Source organism: Leptopilina boulardi, unplaced genomic scaffold (assembly GCF_019393585.1).
Source record: "Leptopilina boulardi isolate dan_hultmark-lab unplaced genomic scaffold, ZJU_Lbou_2.1 LbouV2_258, whole genome shotgun sequence".
Lineage (NCBI taxonomy): Eukaryota > Metazoa > Arthropoda > Insecta > Hymenoptera > Figitidae > Leptopilina > Leptopilina boulardi.
The window spans coordinates 560391-578775 of NW_026137816.1; the positions used below are offsets into that span (position 1 = coordinate 560391).

Here is an 18385-nt window from a genome sequence, read left to right on the forward strand (position 1 = left end):
TAAATCAACAAAAAAAAGTAAATATGATTGAAATTATAAAACTTTTTTATTTTAATTTGACGTCAAATGCCTATAAAATATTTAAATGAAGTTTTAAACTAGTTAAATAATTTTAGTTTTATTTTCTAAGTTCAATAAGGAAATGTAAACATCTGTGGAATTAATAGCAATTATTTATCTAATTTGACGCAAAAGCTAGTTTTTTATTTAAAATAAATAATAAAAACTTTACATTACAAAAAATTATAATAGACAAAAATGGTATAAATTGAAAATTTTTAAACGTATCAGTATTCAAACCAAAATTTTTTAATCAAGAAAATTTCTTTTTACCTTCTGGTAAGATTATAAAGAGTAAATTTTTTAAAATATTTTTATGCAATTGTTAATATCAGATAAATAATCTTTTTTTGAATTAGAAAATTGTGAATTTTTTTTACTAAAAAAAAATTTTTTTTACAGGAATAGTAGTTGCAAACGAATTAATTTACCTGCAGGCAAAATCATTTTGATTTAAACAATGATTTACATCTGTATTTTACTTTACGCATTAATTGCGCCATTTTCATACACTTTTGGAAGTGCAGAAGGTAAATACATATTTCATCGAAAAATATATCTTAAAATAATTAATTAATATACTACCCTGACAGAAACGATTGTATGATAAAAAAATTAGGATAATTGTAAATAATATATCTTTATCCTATCTAAATCCGAGTTTTATTTATTTTTTTAAAATTTTATATAATTATTTTTTTATATTAGTTAAGATTTTAAAAAAATTCTTTATAGTTTTTACTGTTTCCGTATGTAATATTTGAAATAATTAATATTTTTAATTTTTCAGTATCTAGTGATCTGACAATAAATATTGGGGGCAATGATAAAATCGATACTCTGCAGTCTTCAGATTATTTTGCCTCTATAAATACAAAAGTCTGGTTAGCTGAAAAAGTAGGGAATAAGTTTAAATACACTCTACAAGATGATGTAAGTAAAATAATAAATAGTTTTAAACTTATTTATTATTTTTTAACTTATATTAATTAATTAAAATTTTGCACAAATTTTTTTGTTTTTTATATTCATTATTTAATGTTCTACGCAGATTATCAAAAAAGCAAATGAAACCTTCTATGAAGAGAAATTGAATGATGATACTAATTCAGAAGATTATGTGAGTACTAGAATGTATCATGGAGTCTTAAATTTTTATAATTATAAAATGCATCATCACATTGGATATTTTATTTATATATAATGTTTTAAAATTACTGGCTTAATGATTATAAATTTTTATATGATTCTTATTAATAGTAAGGAAATATTTATTTCAGGAAAATTTTGATCCTTCTGATTTTGAAGAAAATGCAAAAAGTAATGAAAAACCTATTCAAAAAAAGAAAGAACCTGAAATTAAAGAAAATACGGTATATCCAGAAATTTTGGTCTATGTTGATAAAACAATATTTGAGTAAGTTTTTTTTTAATAATTTCAATTAAATATATTAAATTATTTATTGTTTAAAAAAAACAGCAACAATAAATTGCTTGTTCTTCAGGCACTTCAACTACGATATTGTGAAAACTGTGGCCTATACATTAGTTCTTTGGAATGGAGTGGATTTTAAATTTAGACAAATACCAACTCCATTAATTCGCCTTAAAATTGCTGGAATTGTTGTGTCAAAGGTATTTTATCTTTAAAACAATTATTTATTAGTCTAATGTTTTATTGAAAATATTTTAATCGAAACAAAAACAGTCATATATTTTACAATAAAATTTCAAATTATTCATTTATTTTTATTTATTGAATTTTAATAATGTTAGAATAACAAAAAAAAATTTTTTTTAATTATTTTAGGATCAACTTCTACCTAATAAACAATTTAAACTCAGTAATGAAGTATATGAAGAATTTGGTAAACATATGTTTAGACATGGGCAGTTTGAATTTGAAAAACAACATTACAATATTGCTGTTTGGTTAGCTGGAAGTACGAAATTACCAAAGGGTGAACAAGGTATGTCTTTTTTTTAAAAAAAATATAATATCTTCTTTTCTTTTACATTATTATTTTATGTACAATATGTTACTAACGAATTAAAAAATTTTCTAGGCAGATCATCGGTGGCTACAGGTTGTGTCATTGGTAAAAACAAAAAAATATTATGGTCTTCTGCAATTATTCAGGATGATTTTAAGCTTTCTGGAATTGCTGCTGCTGCACATGAATTAGCTCACTTGTAAGTATTCAAACATAAATGAAATAAAATCAAAATATTACGGCATGAATAAATGTATAATATATAATTTAATTATATATTGATATTGATTTGAAAAATTTAAATTATTTCTGTCTTAATATTCGAAAGTTTTTTTTTTTTGTAAATATTAATATTTTGTATTATTGTTTAAATTGAAAAGATTCGGATCTGCTAATGATGGACAAAAACTTAAAAACTGGCCAGGACCACATTCAAAAGACTGTCCTACAAGTGATGGTTACATTATGAGCAATCAAATATATGGAAAAAACGTACAATTCTTTTCAAGTTGTACAAAAAATGCAATTAAATACTACTTCAGGTGTTTATTATTTTTAATTAAAAATTTTTAAACGCTAAAAAATTAATTTATTTTATGACACTATATACTTTATGTTATATTTATAATTAAAATTTTATTTCAGCCATAAACGTTCCAAATGCTTCAAAAGTAATACATTAACTAAGAAAACTGAAGAACAAGTATTAAGAATTTTACCAGGAAAATATTTAACATTAGATCAACAATGCGAAAGAGAAGGGTACCAAAAAGCATTTAATGTAACTTCAGAAATTTGCACAAACCTAAAATGTCTTACGAAGGAAAATAATGCAGAGTACATAAATGTAACAGCACTTACAGGAACTCCGTGCGACGTTGGAAAAGTATGATGTTTATAAATATCAATTAATCTTTAAAATAATTAAAATATCACATGAAACAAATAATAATAAAAATTTTTTATTTATATTTCAGTACTGCATGATGGGACAGTGTTTAGACGTAAAATTTAACAAAAATAAAGGCGGTGTTAGTTCTGCAATATTATTTCCTGAACCATATAAATTGCCTTTAGAAGAGGTTGAAGTAACAACTCCTGTTGTTGAAGTAACAACACCTGTTGTTGAAGTTACTACTCCTGTTGTTGAAGTAACAACACATGCTGTTGAAGTTACTACTCCTGTTGTTGAAGTAACAACACCTGTTGTTGAAGTTACTACTCCTGTTGTTGAAGTAACAACACCTGTTGTTGAAGTTACTACTCCTGTTGTTGAAGTAACAACACATGCTGTTGAAGTAACAACACCTGCTGTTGAAGTTACTACTCCTGTTGTTGAAGTAACAACACCTGTTGTTGAAGTTACTACTCCTGTTGTCGAAGTAACAACACCTGTAGTTGAAGTTACTACTCCTGTTGTTGAAGTAACAACACCTGTTGTTGAAGTTACTACTCCTGTTGTTGAAGTAACAACACCTGTTATTGAAGTTACTACTCCTGTTGTTGAAGTAACAACACCTGTTGTTGAAGTAACAACACCTGTTGTTGAAGTTACTACTCCTGTTGTTGAAGTTACTACTCCTGTTGTTGAAGTAACAACACCTGTTGTTGAAGTTACTACTCCTGTTGTTGAAGTAACAACACCTGTTGTTGAAGTTACTACTCCTGTTGTTGAAGTAACAACACCTGTTGTTGAAGTTACTACACCTGTTGTTGAAGTAACAACACCTGTTTTTGAAGTTACTACTCCTGTTGTTGAAGTAACAACACCTGTTGTAGAAGTTACAACACCTGTTGTAGAAGTTACAACACCTTTTGTAGAAGTTACAACACCTGTTGTTAAAGTAACAACTCCCAATCCGAAAATAGGAAAAGAAGATGATGAAATTTCTGATAGTTTAAAATTAGCAGATGCTACATGTAAAAAATTGGGAACTATGGGTGTTGCAAGAGTTAGTATTTGAATAATCTATATCTTCTTCTCATGTTAATTTATATTCAGTAATCGAAAGTATTGTATAATTAATGTATTTTCTTTTTTAGAACTATACAAATGAATGTGTTTTCCATTGCCATGTGCGTCATAGTGGATTTGAAGATACCTTAACGATTCAAACAATAAATGCTCCAACTGGAACAAAATGCTCTGTTAATTCTGTAAGAAAATTTTCTATTTATAAGAAATGAATTTATATGAAAATTGTGATTTTTTATATATATATATATATTATTCATAACTGAAATCTTTACATAGTCGCACAAAAAAAATTTTTAAGCTAAAAATATTTATCTTTAAGTCTAATACGAAAATAATAGAGACTTTTGAAAATTTTTAGCATTGTGAAAAGGGACGTTGTGTGAAAAATGTGGAAGAAAAACCAAAAGTTGTTCCTGTGAGTCCTGATTTTAAATTAGCTGATGAAGAATGTAAAAAAGCTGGTACTTATGGTGCTTTTAATGTTAGTATTTGAATAAGATTTTTCTGTTACTAATTTCTTTTTTTAATTCAATTATCAAAAGAATTAAATGATTAATGTATTATCTGTTTTTAGGTCTCTCAAAATCAATGTATATTAAATTGCAAAGTGGCTAAGAGTTTCTATAAGAATCTAGTTATGGGACAACAGATACCTGAGAGTTTTACACCTCAAACAGTGAATGCTCAAAATGGATTAGCATGCGGTGAAAAAAGCGTAAGAAAATTTTTAATTTATCTACATAATTTTATTTTGTTTAACATATACTTATTCGATAATTAAAATTTCAATATAGAAAAAAATAAAAAAATTTCTTACTGATTATTCAACATTTTTAGCATTGTGAAAATGGTCAATGTGTATTAAATCATAACACAAATTCACTTTTAAATCATCAATTCGAATGGGCTGAGCAACATTGTAAAAACAGTGGATTTTTAGGTGCTTTAAAAGTAAGTATTTAAATAAGTTATTTATTTGTATTCATTTATTGACAGAATTATTTATGTATGTTCTTTATTAGGTTTCTGCTCATGATTGTATTTTGAAGTGCAAGATGCCTGTTTATAGTTTATCCGATTACTTTTCGCCACAAAAAACTTGTCAGGTTTCAATTTACCCAATGGCTGCTCCAAATAAATTCCCATGCAGTTATAAGGGGGTAAGTTATTTTTTCCATTTTTTTGTCACTTTAAATCAAATTATTTAGATATATTTTAAATATGTACTTTTTTTTAGGTGTGTTTGAACAACATTTGTGTGCAAGTTGCCTAGAATAGTTAACAATTATATTGTACCAATTATGAGGAAAAGTAACCAAAAACTTTTAATCAATCTTAGCTTGAAAAAGTTGTAATTTTTCAATAAAGTTAAATAGAAATGTAAAATTATTCTTATTTTATTGTAATTGTTTTTAAGTGTGAAATATTTTTGACCAGAGTATAGAAAAAATTAGAGAAATAAAAAAAAAATCATGTGTGTATTTATGATGAAATCAATGTTTATGTTTACAAAATTTTTTGTGTACTATAAAATTTATTTATACAAAATTAAATAAAATCTTTATAATCTTCAAATATGTGTTTTCATTTATTGAACATTTTTTTTTTATATAAAACCTATACAATAAACCATTCAATTTTTACCATTTGGTTTATTTTCAAAACATTCTGCATTCTTTCGACTGAAAACAAATCATATTTTACTATATATTGATGTAATTAATTTACATATTAAAATTATTTAGAATAAAAAATATAAATTTTAGTAAAATTTTATTTTAACCTTTGGAGACCAAATTTTTTTTCTAAAAATATCACGATTTTTTTTTAAACAATATTTTTAGCGGTAGTAATTCAGGTCTGGTCTTAAAACCAAAAGTTTGGAATAGAAAATTTACTAGACTAAATGAAAAATATTGGTTCAAAATTAAGTTTTAAAAATCAAAGAACTTATGCATGAGATAAAATAATAAAATGTTCATGTTGTCTGAAAGCAACACTGGTCCTCAAAAGATTCAGAAAAAGACTAAAAATGAAAATAATTCATTAAAAAGTTGGAAGAAAAATGATATTAATTTTATGCTACATTTGGAAAATTTAAAATCATTTTTATTATGTCGTTTGTGGCTCATAATGAAACTATCGAAAAAAACAAACTTTTCCACCTATATGATACATATAAATAAATATAAAAAATATAAATATAATATGATATAAATATGAGATATCAAGAATAAAATAATAATTTACAATTAGGGTCAGTTGGGGTAAATGGGGACAAAATCGCTATTTTTCACCTTTAAAAGGTAATATTTGCAGGTTTATTTCTTTTTAAGTTGTTATTTACATCCCCAGGATTAATTTTGTGAAGTAGAAAAAAATTTAGAAGCTTTAGACACATAAAACTGACTTATGTCCCCATTTACCCCAAAATTTAGAAAATTTCATACAATTCGGGGTAAATGGGGACAGCATTAATAGTTTCTAAGAAAGTTTTAAGAAAATATTTTCCTTAAGTGTATTACTGTATTAAGGGATGAAAAAACTTGAAAAAAATTTGTAGTAGATATATAATAATTGAACCAATTGAAATTTTTTTATTTTTTTTTTATTTCAGTATTTTGTTTCGCATTTGAAAAAAAAACAGACTTAAAAATCATACCAAATTTTTTTCCTATTTTTTATGATTCCCACAATAGAAAGTCACTTGAATTTTTGATTTTTATCAATTTGGTTAATAATAACAATCTGTCCCCATTTACCCCAACTGTCCCTATATATTAATATAATTTATTATATTTTTCAAATATATTCTACTCGGACGTTAAAGAATTAATAATTATTAGTATAAAATCATAAATTATAATTATAATAAATTAAATAAAAATTCTGTAATACAGAAAATTTTTCGAAAGACATTTTGCCACGTCAAAAAAATTAAAATTAATCAAGATCAATAAAGAAAAATAAACATCATTAAAATTCATGGACGTAATTTATTTAGGCTGGGATCCAATGTTACTATTTTTAAATATGAAAAAAAAGGTTTTTTTTTCTTTACCCAAATATAACGTGATATTACAGAATATTGCAATAAGACATCATATTATTTTATTATTTTATTATTATTATTATCATCATCATCATCATTTATTATGATTATTGTAATATTATGTACTACTTGGGTAATTAAATCAACAGGATAAGTAAACATGATTGAAATTATTAATCTTCTTTATTTTAATTTGACTTCAAAGGTCTATAAAATATTTAAATGAAGTATTAAACTAGTAAAATAATGTTCATTTTATTTTATAAGATAAACAAGGAAAAGTAAACATCTATGGAATTTATTTATGGAAATTATTTATCTAAAATGGCGGAAAAGCTAGTTGTTCATTTAAAATAAATAATAAAAAATTAACATTACAAAAAATTATTGTAGACATAAATGGTATAAATTCAAAAATTTTAAGTATGTATATCAGTACTCAAACCAAAGTTTTTCTATTAAGAAAATTTCTTTCTACATTTTGGTAAGATTATAAAGATTTAAATTTTTTTTTATATTTTTATGCAATTGTTAATATTCGATAATAATTAATCTCTTTTTTGGCATAGAAAATTATGAGTTATTTTGACTGAAATTTTTTTTTCAGGAATTAACTTTGTTACCTACAGGCAAAATCATTTTGATTTAAAAAATGCTTTATATCTGTATTTTACTTTACGCATTAATTGCGCCATTTTCATACACTTTTGGAAATCCAGAAGGTAAATTCATATTTCATCGAAAATTATATCTTAAAATAATTAATTAATAAACTACCCTGACAGAAACGATTTTATGATAAAAAAAAATTTGGATAATTGTAAATAATATATCTATATGCAATTTATGTTACTAATCCCGATAACATTCAAAATTCTACTGATTCTACATCCTCCTCGGATGATTTAGTTATGCTTCTTAAAATTGTCTAACAATTCCTGACAGCATTACTATTATTAATAATGATTATTCCTGTTGTTGAAGTTGCGATTCCTGTTGTAGAAGTTACTACTCCTGTTGCTGAAGTAACAACACCTGTTGTTAAAGTAACAACTCCCACTCCGAAAATAGGAAAAGAAGATGATGAAATTTCTGATAGTTTAAAATTAGCAGATGCTACATGTAAAAAGTTGGGAACTATGGGTGTTGCAAGAGTTAGTATTAGAATAATTTATTTCTTCTTCTCATGTTTATATATATTCAGTAATTGAAAGTATTATATAATTTATGTATTTTCTTTTTTAGAACTATACAAATGAATGTGTTTTCCATTGCAATGTGCGCCATAGTGCATTTGTAGATACTTTAAAGGTCCAAATAATAAATGCTCCAACTGGAACAAAATGCTCTGTTAATTCAGTAAGAAAAATTTCTATTTATAAGAAATTAATTTATATTAAAATTGCAATTATTCTTTTTTATGTTATTCATAACTGAAATCATTACATAGTTGAACAAAAATTTTTTTTTAAGCTAGAAATATTTATCTTTAAGACTAATCCAAAAATAATAGAGACGTTTGAAAAATTGTAGCATTGTGAAAAGGGACGTTGTGTGAAAATTGTGCAAGAAAAACCAAAAGTTATTCCTTTGAGTCCTGATTTCAAATTAGCTGATGAAGAATGTAAAAAAGCTGGTACTTATGGTGCTGTTAATGTTAGTATTTAAATAAGATTTTTCTGTTACTAATTTCTTTTTTTATTCAGTTATCGAAGGAAATAAATGATTAATCTATTATCTTTTTTTAAGGTATCTCAAAATCAATGTATATTAAATTGCAAAGTGGCTAAGAGTTTCTATAAGAATCTAGTTATGGGACAACAGATACCTGAGAGTTTTACACCTCAAACAGTGAATGCTCAAAATGGATTAGCATGCGGTGAAAAAAGCGTAAGAAAATTTTTAATTTATCTACATAATTTTATTTTGTTTAACATATACTTATTCGATAATTAAAATTTCAATATAGAAAAAAATAAAAAAATTTCTTACTGATTATTCAACATTTTTAGCATTGTGAAAATGGCCAATGTATACCAAATCAAAACACAACTTCGCTTTTGAATCAACAATTTGAATGGGCTGAGCAACATTGTAAAAACAGTGGATTTTTAGGTGCTTTAAAAGTAAGTATTTAAATAAGTTATTTATTTGTATTCATTTATTGATAGAATTATGTAATTTATGTATGTTCTTTATTAGGTTTCTGCTCATGATTGTATTTTGAAGTGCATGATGCCTATTTATAGTTTATCCGATTACTTTTCGCCACAAAAAACTTGTCAGGTTTCAATTTTCCCAATGGCTGCTCCAAATAAATTCCCATGCAGTTATAAGGGGGTAAGTTATTTTTTCTATATTTTTGTCACTTTAAATAAAATTATTTAGATATATTAATATACACTTTTTTTTAGGTGTGTTTGAACAGCATTTGTGTAAAAATTGACTAAAACTGTTACCAATAGTACCAATTATGAGGAAATGTAACCACAAATTTTTTATCAATCTAAGCTTGAAATAGTTGTACTTAAATAAAAATGTAAAATTGTTTTAATTTTATAGTAAGTGTTTTTAAGGGAGAAATATTTTTGACCAGAGTATAGAAAAAATTTGAAAAATAAAAAAAAAATCATATTATAATTGGGACGAAATTAATGTTTATGTTTGCAAAATTTTTCGTTTATTATAAAATTTATTTTTACAAAATTAAATAAAATATTTATAATCTTCAAATATGTGTTTTTATTTATTGTACATTTCTTTTTATATAAAACCTAGTAAACTATTTATTTTGAACATTTCGTTTATTTCGAAGACATTCTGCATTCTTTCGACTGAAATCATATTTTACTATAAATTGATGTAATTAATTTACATATTAAAATTATATAGAATATAAAATAGAAATATAGAATTTTTAGTAAAATTTTATTCTAACCTTTGGAGACAAAATTTTTTTACTAAAAATCACAATTTTTTTTTTATTTTTAAACAATATTTTTAGTGGTACTAATTCAGGTCTGGTCTTAAAACCAAAAGTTTGGAATAGAAAATTTACTAGACTAAATGAAAAATATTGTTTCAAAATTAAGTTTTAAAAATCAAAGAACTTATGCAGAAGATAATATAATAAAATGTTCATGTTTTCTGAAAGCAACACTGGTCCTCAAAGGATTCAGAAAAAGACTAAAAATGAAAATAATTAATTAAAAAGTTGGAAGAAAAATGATATTAATTTTATGCTACATTTGGAAAATTTAAAATCATTTTTATTATGTCATTTGTGGCTCATAATAAAACTGTCGTCAAAAAAACAGACTTTTCCACCTGGTCCACCTATATATGATTGTGATGAAAGTCCATCGTATGAATAACTCTAAATCTATAATTTTTATACAATAATAATAATAATAATAATAATAATAATAATAATAATAATAATAATAATAATAATAATTATTATTATTATTATTATTATTATTATTATTATTATTATTATTATTATTATTATTATTACAAGAAAAAAAATTATGCATAATCAAAAAATTATTCTAATAACAAATATAATATTTTATTATGGTATCGGATCAAAGTCCTGAATCCAAAAATCCGAAAAGCAATTTTCCGAAAGACAAATTTCACGAAAGACCATATTCCCGAAGACCTTCTTCCCAAACGTCTTTAAACCCGAAATTTTTTTTTTAATCTGTTAAAAAATCAATATTATTTAATATTTTTTTAAAATCTAAATTATAATATAAATATATGATAAATATAAATAAATATAAAATATCAAGAATAAAACGAGGAATAAAATAATAATTTACAATTATATATTAATATAAAATTATAAATTATAATTATAATAAATTAAATAAAAATTCTGTAATACAGAAAATTTTTCGAAAGACATTTTGCCACGTCAAAAAAATTAAAATTTATCAAGATCAATTTAAGAGCATTTGAACCTTCGTGACGTCACAAATCATGGCGCATGACACGCAAACTTCTCAGGTATGTGAAAAACACAATTTTGAATATTTTTTAAAAAAACCTTTTGGAAAATGTTCAGAGAAACATAGACTATGTCTGTTATGTGCGAAAAATTCAAAATTTTGCGTTTAAAACGTTTTTTAAACAATGTTTAAGTTGGTTGTCACAAGTAAGGAAAAATACACGAATTGCTTATATGTAGGCATTGTTTAAAAAACGTTTTAAACGCAAAATTTTGAATTTTTCGCACATAACAGACAGAGTCTGTGTTATTCTGAATATTTTCCAAAAGGTTTTTTTAAAAAATATTCAAAATTGTGTTTTTCACATAGCTGAGAAGTTTGCGTGTCATGCGCCATGATTTGTGACCTTAACATTGTTTAAAAAACGTTTTAAACGCAAAATTTTGAATTTTCCGCACATAACAGACAGAGTCTATGTTATTCTGAACATTTTCCAAAAGGTTTTTTTAAAAAATATTCAAAATTGTGCTTTTCACATACCTGAGAAGTTTGCTTGTCATGCGCCATGATTTGTGACGTCACGAAGGTTCAAATGCTCTTAAAGAAAAATAAACATCATTAAAATTCATACACTTAATTCATTTAAAATGGCGTCCAATGTTACTATTTTTTAAATTTATTTTAGCCATGAAAAAAAAATGTTTCTTTTTCTTTACCAAATATCACGTGATATTACAAATTATTGCAATAAAACATTATAATATTATTATTTTATTATTTTACTCTTTTATATTATTCTTTTATTTTTATCTTCTATTTTATATTATTGTAATATTACGTGCTATTTGGGTAATTATAAATCAACAAGAAAAAGTAAGTATGATTGAAATTATAAAACATTTTTATTTTAATTTGACGTCACAGGCCTGTAAAATATTTAAATGCGGAGTTTTAAACTAGTAAAATAATGTTCATTTTTTTTATAAGATAAACATGGAAAAGTAAACATCTATGGAATTTATTGAAAATTATTTATCTAATATGACGCAAAAGCTAATTTTTCATTTAAAATAAATAATAAAAAATTAACATTACAAAAAATTATTGTAGACATAAATGGTATAAATTCAAAAATTTTAAGTATATCAGTACTTAAACCTAAGTTTTTCTATTAAGAAAATTTCTTTCTACATTTTGGTAAGATTATAAAGATTAAAATTTTTTTTATATTTTTATGCAATTGTTAATATCCGAAAATTAATTTTTTTTTGGCATAGAAAATTATGAGTTATTTTGACTGAAATTTTTTTTCAGGAATAGTAGTTACATAGGAATTAACTTTGTTACCTACAGGCAAAATCATTTTGATTTAAAAAATGATTTATATCTGTATTTTACTTTACGCATTAATTGCGCCATTTTCATACACGTTTGGAAATACAGAAGGTAAATATTACATATTTCATCGAAAATTATATCTTAAAATAATTAATTAATAAACTACCCTGACAGAAACTATTTTATGATAAAAAAGAAAATTAGGATAATTGTAAATAATATATTTTTATCCTATCTAAATCCGAGTTTAATTTTTTTTTATTTTATATCATTATTTTTTTATATTATTTAAGATTTTAAGAAAATTTTTTATAGTTTTTACTGTTTCCGTATGTAACATTTGAAATAATTAATATTTTTAATTTTTCAGTATCTAGTGAAATGACAGTAACTGTCAATATTAGGAACAAAGATAGAACCGTACCTTTGCAGTCCTCAGAATATTTTGCTGATAAAAATACAAAAGTCTGGTTAGCTGAAAGAGTAGGGGATAAATTTACATACACTCTACAAGATGATGTAAGTTAAATGATAAATAGTTTTAAACTTATTTATTATTTTTTAACTTATATTAATTAATTAAAATTTTGCACAAATTTTTTTTGTTTTTTATATTCATTATTTAATGTTCTACGCAGATTATCAAAAAAGCAAATAAAACCTTCTATGAAGAGAAATTGAATGATGATACTAATTCAGAAGATTATGTGAGTACTAGAATGTATCATGGAGTCTTAAATTTTTATAATTATAAAATGCATCATCACATTGGATATTTTATTTATATATAATGTTTAAAAATTACTGGCTTAATGATTATAAATTTTTATATGATTCTTATTAATAGTAAGGAAATATTTATTTCAGGAAAATTTTGATCCTTCTGATTTTGAAGAAAATGCAGATATTGATAAAAAACCTCAAACAACTAAAATATCTAAAATATCTGAAGATGATGTAAGTAAATTAATATACATTTTTAAACCTATATGTTAATAATAATATCAATATTATCGAAAAAATTTATATTTTTTTTAAATACAAGATTAAAACTTATTTTTTTAATGATATAAAAAATTGCCGAAATAGAAATCTACATTACCGATCTTAATATTTTCATTTTTCTTGTTTTACTATCAGTTGGTAATGTAGATTTCTATGTCGATAATTTTTTATATCATCAAAAAAATAAGTTTTAACCTTGTATTTAAAAAAATATTACTTTTTTGGATAATATTGAAGGTTTTTTGCTTTCTCGTGGAGAAAGCTTTGTAGTCCTTTCGTTTATAAAACTTTTCAAAGTGCCGGAAACAAATTTTTTTCTTTATAGAAACATGTTATATGAGATCCTGATCAATTGTCTAGATGTGTGTGTGTGTGTGTGTGGATCCCTTTTTTGTTTAGAAGATAACTTTAACAGGTTTCAATGGATTTAGATAAAGTTTGGTAGGGTCATTTATCATATTATTATCTCAAATCTGACCAAAGGATTTTGAAAAATACCCCAAAAAAAATTTTTTATCGTCTTTTTTCCAAAAAATTTTTAAATAGAAAAATTTAAGGTTATATATAATAAAATCGTATTCCTTACGTCAAGACGAATCGATCGATATATATAAAGTATATATATATATTTGAGGTAAATTTAAAGAATTAATGAAAGTTAAAAAATCAAAAATTCACATTTTGTCAATAAAATTTTGCTTTCTCCACGAGGAAGCAAATTTTTTTGCTGATCGTAAAGAGGAAGCAAAATGTTCATGTAATAAACATCTGAATTTACAACTTGTTTTTTAACATTTGTGGTCCCCTATGTCCACTATTTGCTGTAATTTAAGCTCATATAGAGATTTTTTTAAATTAAATCTAATCTGGTCCGAGGGGGTGTCTTTTTCACAAAAAATGCCCCAATTATAATTTTCTTATTAATAGTAAAGAAATATTTTTTTTAAGGACTACAATTTTGATTCTTCTTCTTTTTATGATAATGAAGAAAATGATGAAAAACCTATTCAAAAAAAGAACGAACCTGAAATTAAAGAAAACACAGTATATCCAGAAATTTTGGTCTATGTTGATAAAACAATATTTGAGTATGTTTTTTTTAATAATTTCAATTTAATATATTAAATTATTTATTGTTTAAAAAAAACAGCAACAATAAATTGCTTGTTCTTCAGGCACTTCAACTACGATATTGTGAAAACTGTGGCCTATACATTAGTTTTTTGGAGTGGAGTGGATTTCAAATTTAGACATGTACTATCTCCCATAATTCGCCTCAATATTGCTGGAATTGTTGTGTTAAAGGTATTTTATCTTTAAAACAATTATTTACTAGTCTAATGTTTTAGTGAAAATATTTTAATCAAAACAACAACAGTCATATATTTTACTTTAAAATTTCTAATTATTCATTTATCTTATTTATTAAATTTTAATAATGTTAGAATTACAAAAAAAATATATATATATTTTTTTAATAATTTTAGGATCAACTTTTACCTAATGAAAAATTTCAAATCAATAGAGATGTACATAATAAATTCAGTAAACATATGTTTTCACATGAGAAGTTTATTTTTGAAAAAGATTACGATATTGCTGTTTGGTTAGCTGGAAGTACAAACTTACAAACGAGTGAACAAGGTATATGACTTCTATTTTTTATCAAATAATATTATATACTATAACCATCTTCTTTTTTTATATTACCATTTTACATATAATAATTATTAACGAAATAAAATATTTTTAAGCCAAATCAATTGTGGCTGGAGCTTGTCATAAACTTCCAACTATGTTAGCTTCTGTTGCAATAATTCTCGATGATTTTAAACTTTCTGGAATTGCTACTGCTGCACATGAATTAGCTCATTTGTAAGTATTCGCTCATAAATGAAACAAAATCAAAATATTACTACATGAATAAATGTATAATATATATATTTTTTTCAATTATTTATTTATTTATTTAAAATATACGGGCAAAGCCCCAATAATTTTGTATTGATATTGATTTGAAAAAATTTAAATTATTTCTGTCTCAATATTCAAAAATTTTTTTTTTTTTTTTGCAAATATTAATATTTTATATAATTGTTTTAATTGAAAAGATTCGGAGCTGCTAATGACGGCGAACAACTTAAAATTTGGTCAGGACCAGGTTCAAAAAACTGTTCTGCAAGTGACGGTTACCTTATGAGTACTCAAAGACATGGAAATAATGCACATTTCTTTTCCAAATGTACAAGAAAAGCAATTGAATATTTCTTTAGGTGTTTATTATTTTTATTTACAAATTTTTAAAAGCTAAAAAACTAATTTATTTTATGACACTACTCACTGTTATATTTTATAATTAAAATTTTATTTCAGTACCAATCGTTCCAACTGCCTTAAAAATAATCGATTTCCTCATGAAATTGAAGAACCAGTATTAAGAATTTTACCTAGTTTATATTTGACATTAGATCAACAATGCGAAAAAGGAGGGTACAAGAAAGCATTTGAAGTAACTCCAGAAATTTGCACAAACATAAAATGTCTTACGAAGGAAAATAATGCAGAGTACATAAATGTAACGGCACTTCCAGGAACTCCGTGCGACGTTGGAAAAGTAAAATGTTTTTAGATTACAATATATCTTTACAGTAATTACAATATCTTATGAAATAAATATTAATACAATTTTTTATTTAAATTTCAGTACTGCATGATGGGACATTGTTTAGGAGTAACATTTAACAAAAATAAATACGGTATGAGTTCTGAACTATTATTTGCTAAACCGTATGAAAAATTGCCCTTAAAAGAAGATGAAGTAACAACTCCTGCTGTTGAAGTAACAACTTCTGCAGTAGTAGAAACAACTCCTGCAGTTGTAGAAACAACTCCTACGGTAGTCGAAACAACTCCTATAGTATTAGAAACAACTTCTGCTGTTGAAGTAACAACTCCTACAGTAGTAGAAACAACTCCTGCTGTTGAAGTAACGACTCCTATAGTATTAGAAACAACTCCTGCTGTTGAAGTAACAACTCCTATAGTATTAGAAACAACTCCTGCTGTTGAAGTAACAACTCCTATAGTATTAGAAACAACTCCTGCTGTTGAAGTAACAACTCCTACAGTAGTAGAAATAACTCCTGCTGTTGAAGTTACAACTCCTACAGTAGTAGAAACAACTCCTGCTGTTGAAGTATCAACTCCTGCAGTAGTAGAAACAACTCCTACGGTAGTAGAAACAACTCCTGCTGTTAAAGTATCAACTCCTGCAGTAGTAGAAACAACTCCTACGGTAGTAGAAACAACTCCTGCAGTAATAGAAACAACTCCTGTTGTTAAAGTAACAACTCCTGCAGTAGTAGAAACAACTCCTAGAGTAGTAGAAATAACTCCTGCTGTTAAAGAAACAAAACCTTTTGACAAATTTACGACTCCTTTGAGTAAAGTAACAACTCCTAAGCCGAAAAAAGATGATAAAATTTCTGATAGATTAAAATTAGCAGATAATGTATGTAAAAAGTCAATTTAGTAAGAAAATTTTCTATTTATAAGAGATCTATTTATATTAAAATTGTGATTATTTTTTTTTATATTATTCATAACTGAAATATTTACAAAAAATTTTTTAAGCTAGAAATATTTATCTTTAAGACTAATACAAACATAATAGAGACTTTTGAAAAATTTTAGCATTGTGAAATGGGACGTTGTGTGAAAAATGTGGAAGAAAATCCAAAAGTTATTCCATTGAGTCCTGAGTTTAAATTAGCTGATAAAGAATGCATAAAAGCTGGTACTTATGGTGCTGTTAATGTTAGTATTTAAATAAGATTTTTCTGTTACTAATTTCTTTTTTTATTCAGTTATCGAAGGAAATAAATGATTAATGTATTATCTTTTTTTAAGGTATCTCAAAATCAATGTATTTTAAATTGCAAGGTGTCTAACAGTTTCTATCTGAATATCTTTAGGGGATGTTTTGAACCTATGAGTTTTAGAATACAAACAATGTATGCTAAAAATGGATTTGCATGCAGTGAGAACAGCGTAAGAAAATTTTTAATTTATCTATATAATTTTTTTTGTTTAACATATACTTTTTCGATAATTAAAATTTCAATATAGAGAAAATAAAAAAAATTTCTTAATGATTATTCAACATTTTTAGCATTGTGAAAATGGTCAATGTATACCAAATCAAAACAAAAATTCACTTTTGAATTCTCAATTCGAATGGGCTGAGCAACATTGTAAAAACCATGGATTTTTAGGTGCTTTAAAAGTAAGTATTTAAATAGATTATTTCTTTTTACTCGTTTACTGACAGAATTATGTAATTCATTTATGTTCTTTATTAGGTTTCTGCTCATGATTGTTTTTTGAAGTGCAAGATGGCAATTTATAGTATATTCGATTATTTTACGCCACAAAAAACTTGTCAGGTTTCAATTTTCCCAATGGCTGCTCCAAATAAATTCCCATGCAGTTATAAGGGGGTAAGTTATTTTTTTTCCATATTTTTGTCACTTTAAATAAAATTATTTTGATATATCTTAAATATGCAATTTTTTTTCAGGTGTGTTTGAACAACATTTGTGTGCAAGTTGCCTACACAGAAAATTAAAAGGCATTAAAATAAGCTGCAACGCTTATTATTTTAATCCAATTTTGCTTATTTTAATACCAAAATGGATTAAAATAAGCAAAATTGGATTAAAATAATAAGCGTTGCAGCTTATTTTAATGTCTTTTAATTTTCTGTGTAAAACTGTTACCAATATTATATATATATATATAGTACAAATTATGAGGAAAAGGAACCAAAAACTTTTTATCAAAATCTAAGCTTGAAAAAGTTGTAGTTGAATAGAAATGTAAAATTATTTTAATTTTATTGTAAGTGATTTTAAGTGTGAAATATTTTTAATCAGGGTTTAGAAAAATTAGAAAAATAAAAAAAAAAAATCATTGTGTGTATTTGTGATGAAATCAATGTTTA

General features: G+C 24.5%; 2 protein-coding genes across 8 annotated transcripts; both read left to right on the forward strand.

Annotated features, from left to right (window-relative positions):
- Positions 1 to 263: 263 nt before the first annotated feature.
- LOC127280917 (uncharacterized) lies at positions 264 to 9817 on the forward strand. 6 transcript variants are annotated; one of them, XM_051304313.1, is made up of 17 exons: positions 264 to 339; positions 463 to 590; positions 851 to 993; positions 1112 to 1180; positions 1341 to 1477; positions 1566 to 1695; positions 1871 to 2030; positions 2127 to 2253; positions 2435 to 2596; positions 2700 to 2940; positions 3032 to 4006; positions 4098 to 4211; positions 4391 to 4513; positions 4607 to 4747; positions 4870 to 4983; positions 5055 to 5192; positions 9499 to 9817. In XM_051304313.1, exons 2-17 carry the CDS (start codon positions 521 to 523, stop codon positions 9532 to 9534), a joined length of 2880 nt encoding a protein of 959 aa, XP_051160270.1. In that variant the 5' UTR covers positions 264 to 339; positions 463 to 520; the 3' UTR covers positions 9535 to 9817. The 6 variants fall into 6 exon arrangements, with proteins under 6 accessions (XP_051160270.1, XP_051160271.1, XP_051160267.1 ...); XM_051304314.1 differs by lacking the exon at positions 5055 to 5192 and adding an exon at positions 9287 to 9424; XM_051304310.1 differs by lacking the exons at positions 4870 to 4983; positions 5055 to 5192 and adding exons at positions 9097 to 9210; positions 9287 to 9424.
- Positions 7534 to 18331, forward strand: LOC127280918 (uncharacterized). Of its 2 annotated transcripts, none has more exons than XM_051304317.1 (17): positions 7534 to 7568; positions 12355 to 12486; positions 12749 to 12897; positions 13017 to 13085; positions 13246 to 13335; positions 14332 to 14471; positions 14559 to 14688; positions 14871 to 15027; positions 15138 to 15258; positions 15495 to 15656; positions 15757 to 15997; positions 16088 to 16894; positions 17077 to 17199; positions 17293 to 17433; positions 17555 to 17668; positions 17745 to 17882; positions 17963 to 18331. In XM_051304317.1, the coding sequence occupies exons 2-17, from the start codon at positions 12417 to 12419 to the stop codon at positions 18008 to 18010; spliced, it is 2700 nt and encodes an 899-aa protein (XP_051160274.1). In that variant the 5' UTR covers positions 7534 to 7568; positions 12355 to 12416; the 3' UTR covers positions 18011 to 18331. The 2 variants fall into 2 exon arrangements, with proteins under 2 accessions (XP_051160274.1, XP_051160273.1); XM_051304316.1 differs by lacking the exon at positions 7534 to 7568 and adding an exon at positions 12140 to 12237.
- The last annotated feature ends 54 nt before the right edge of the window (positions 18332 to 18385 follow it).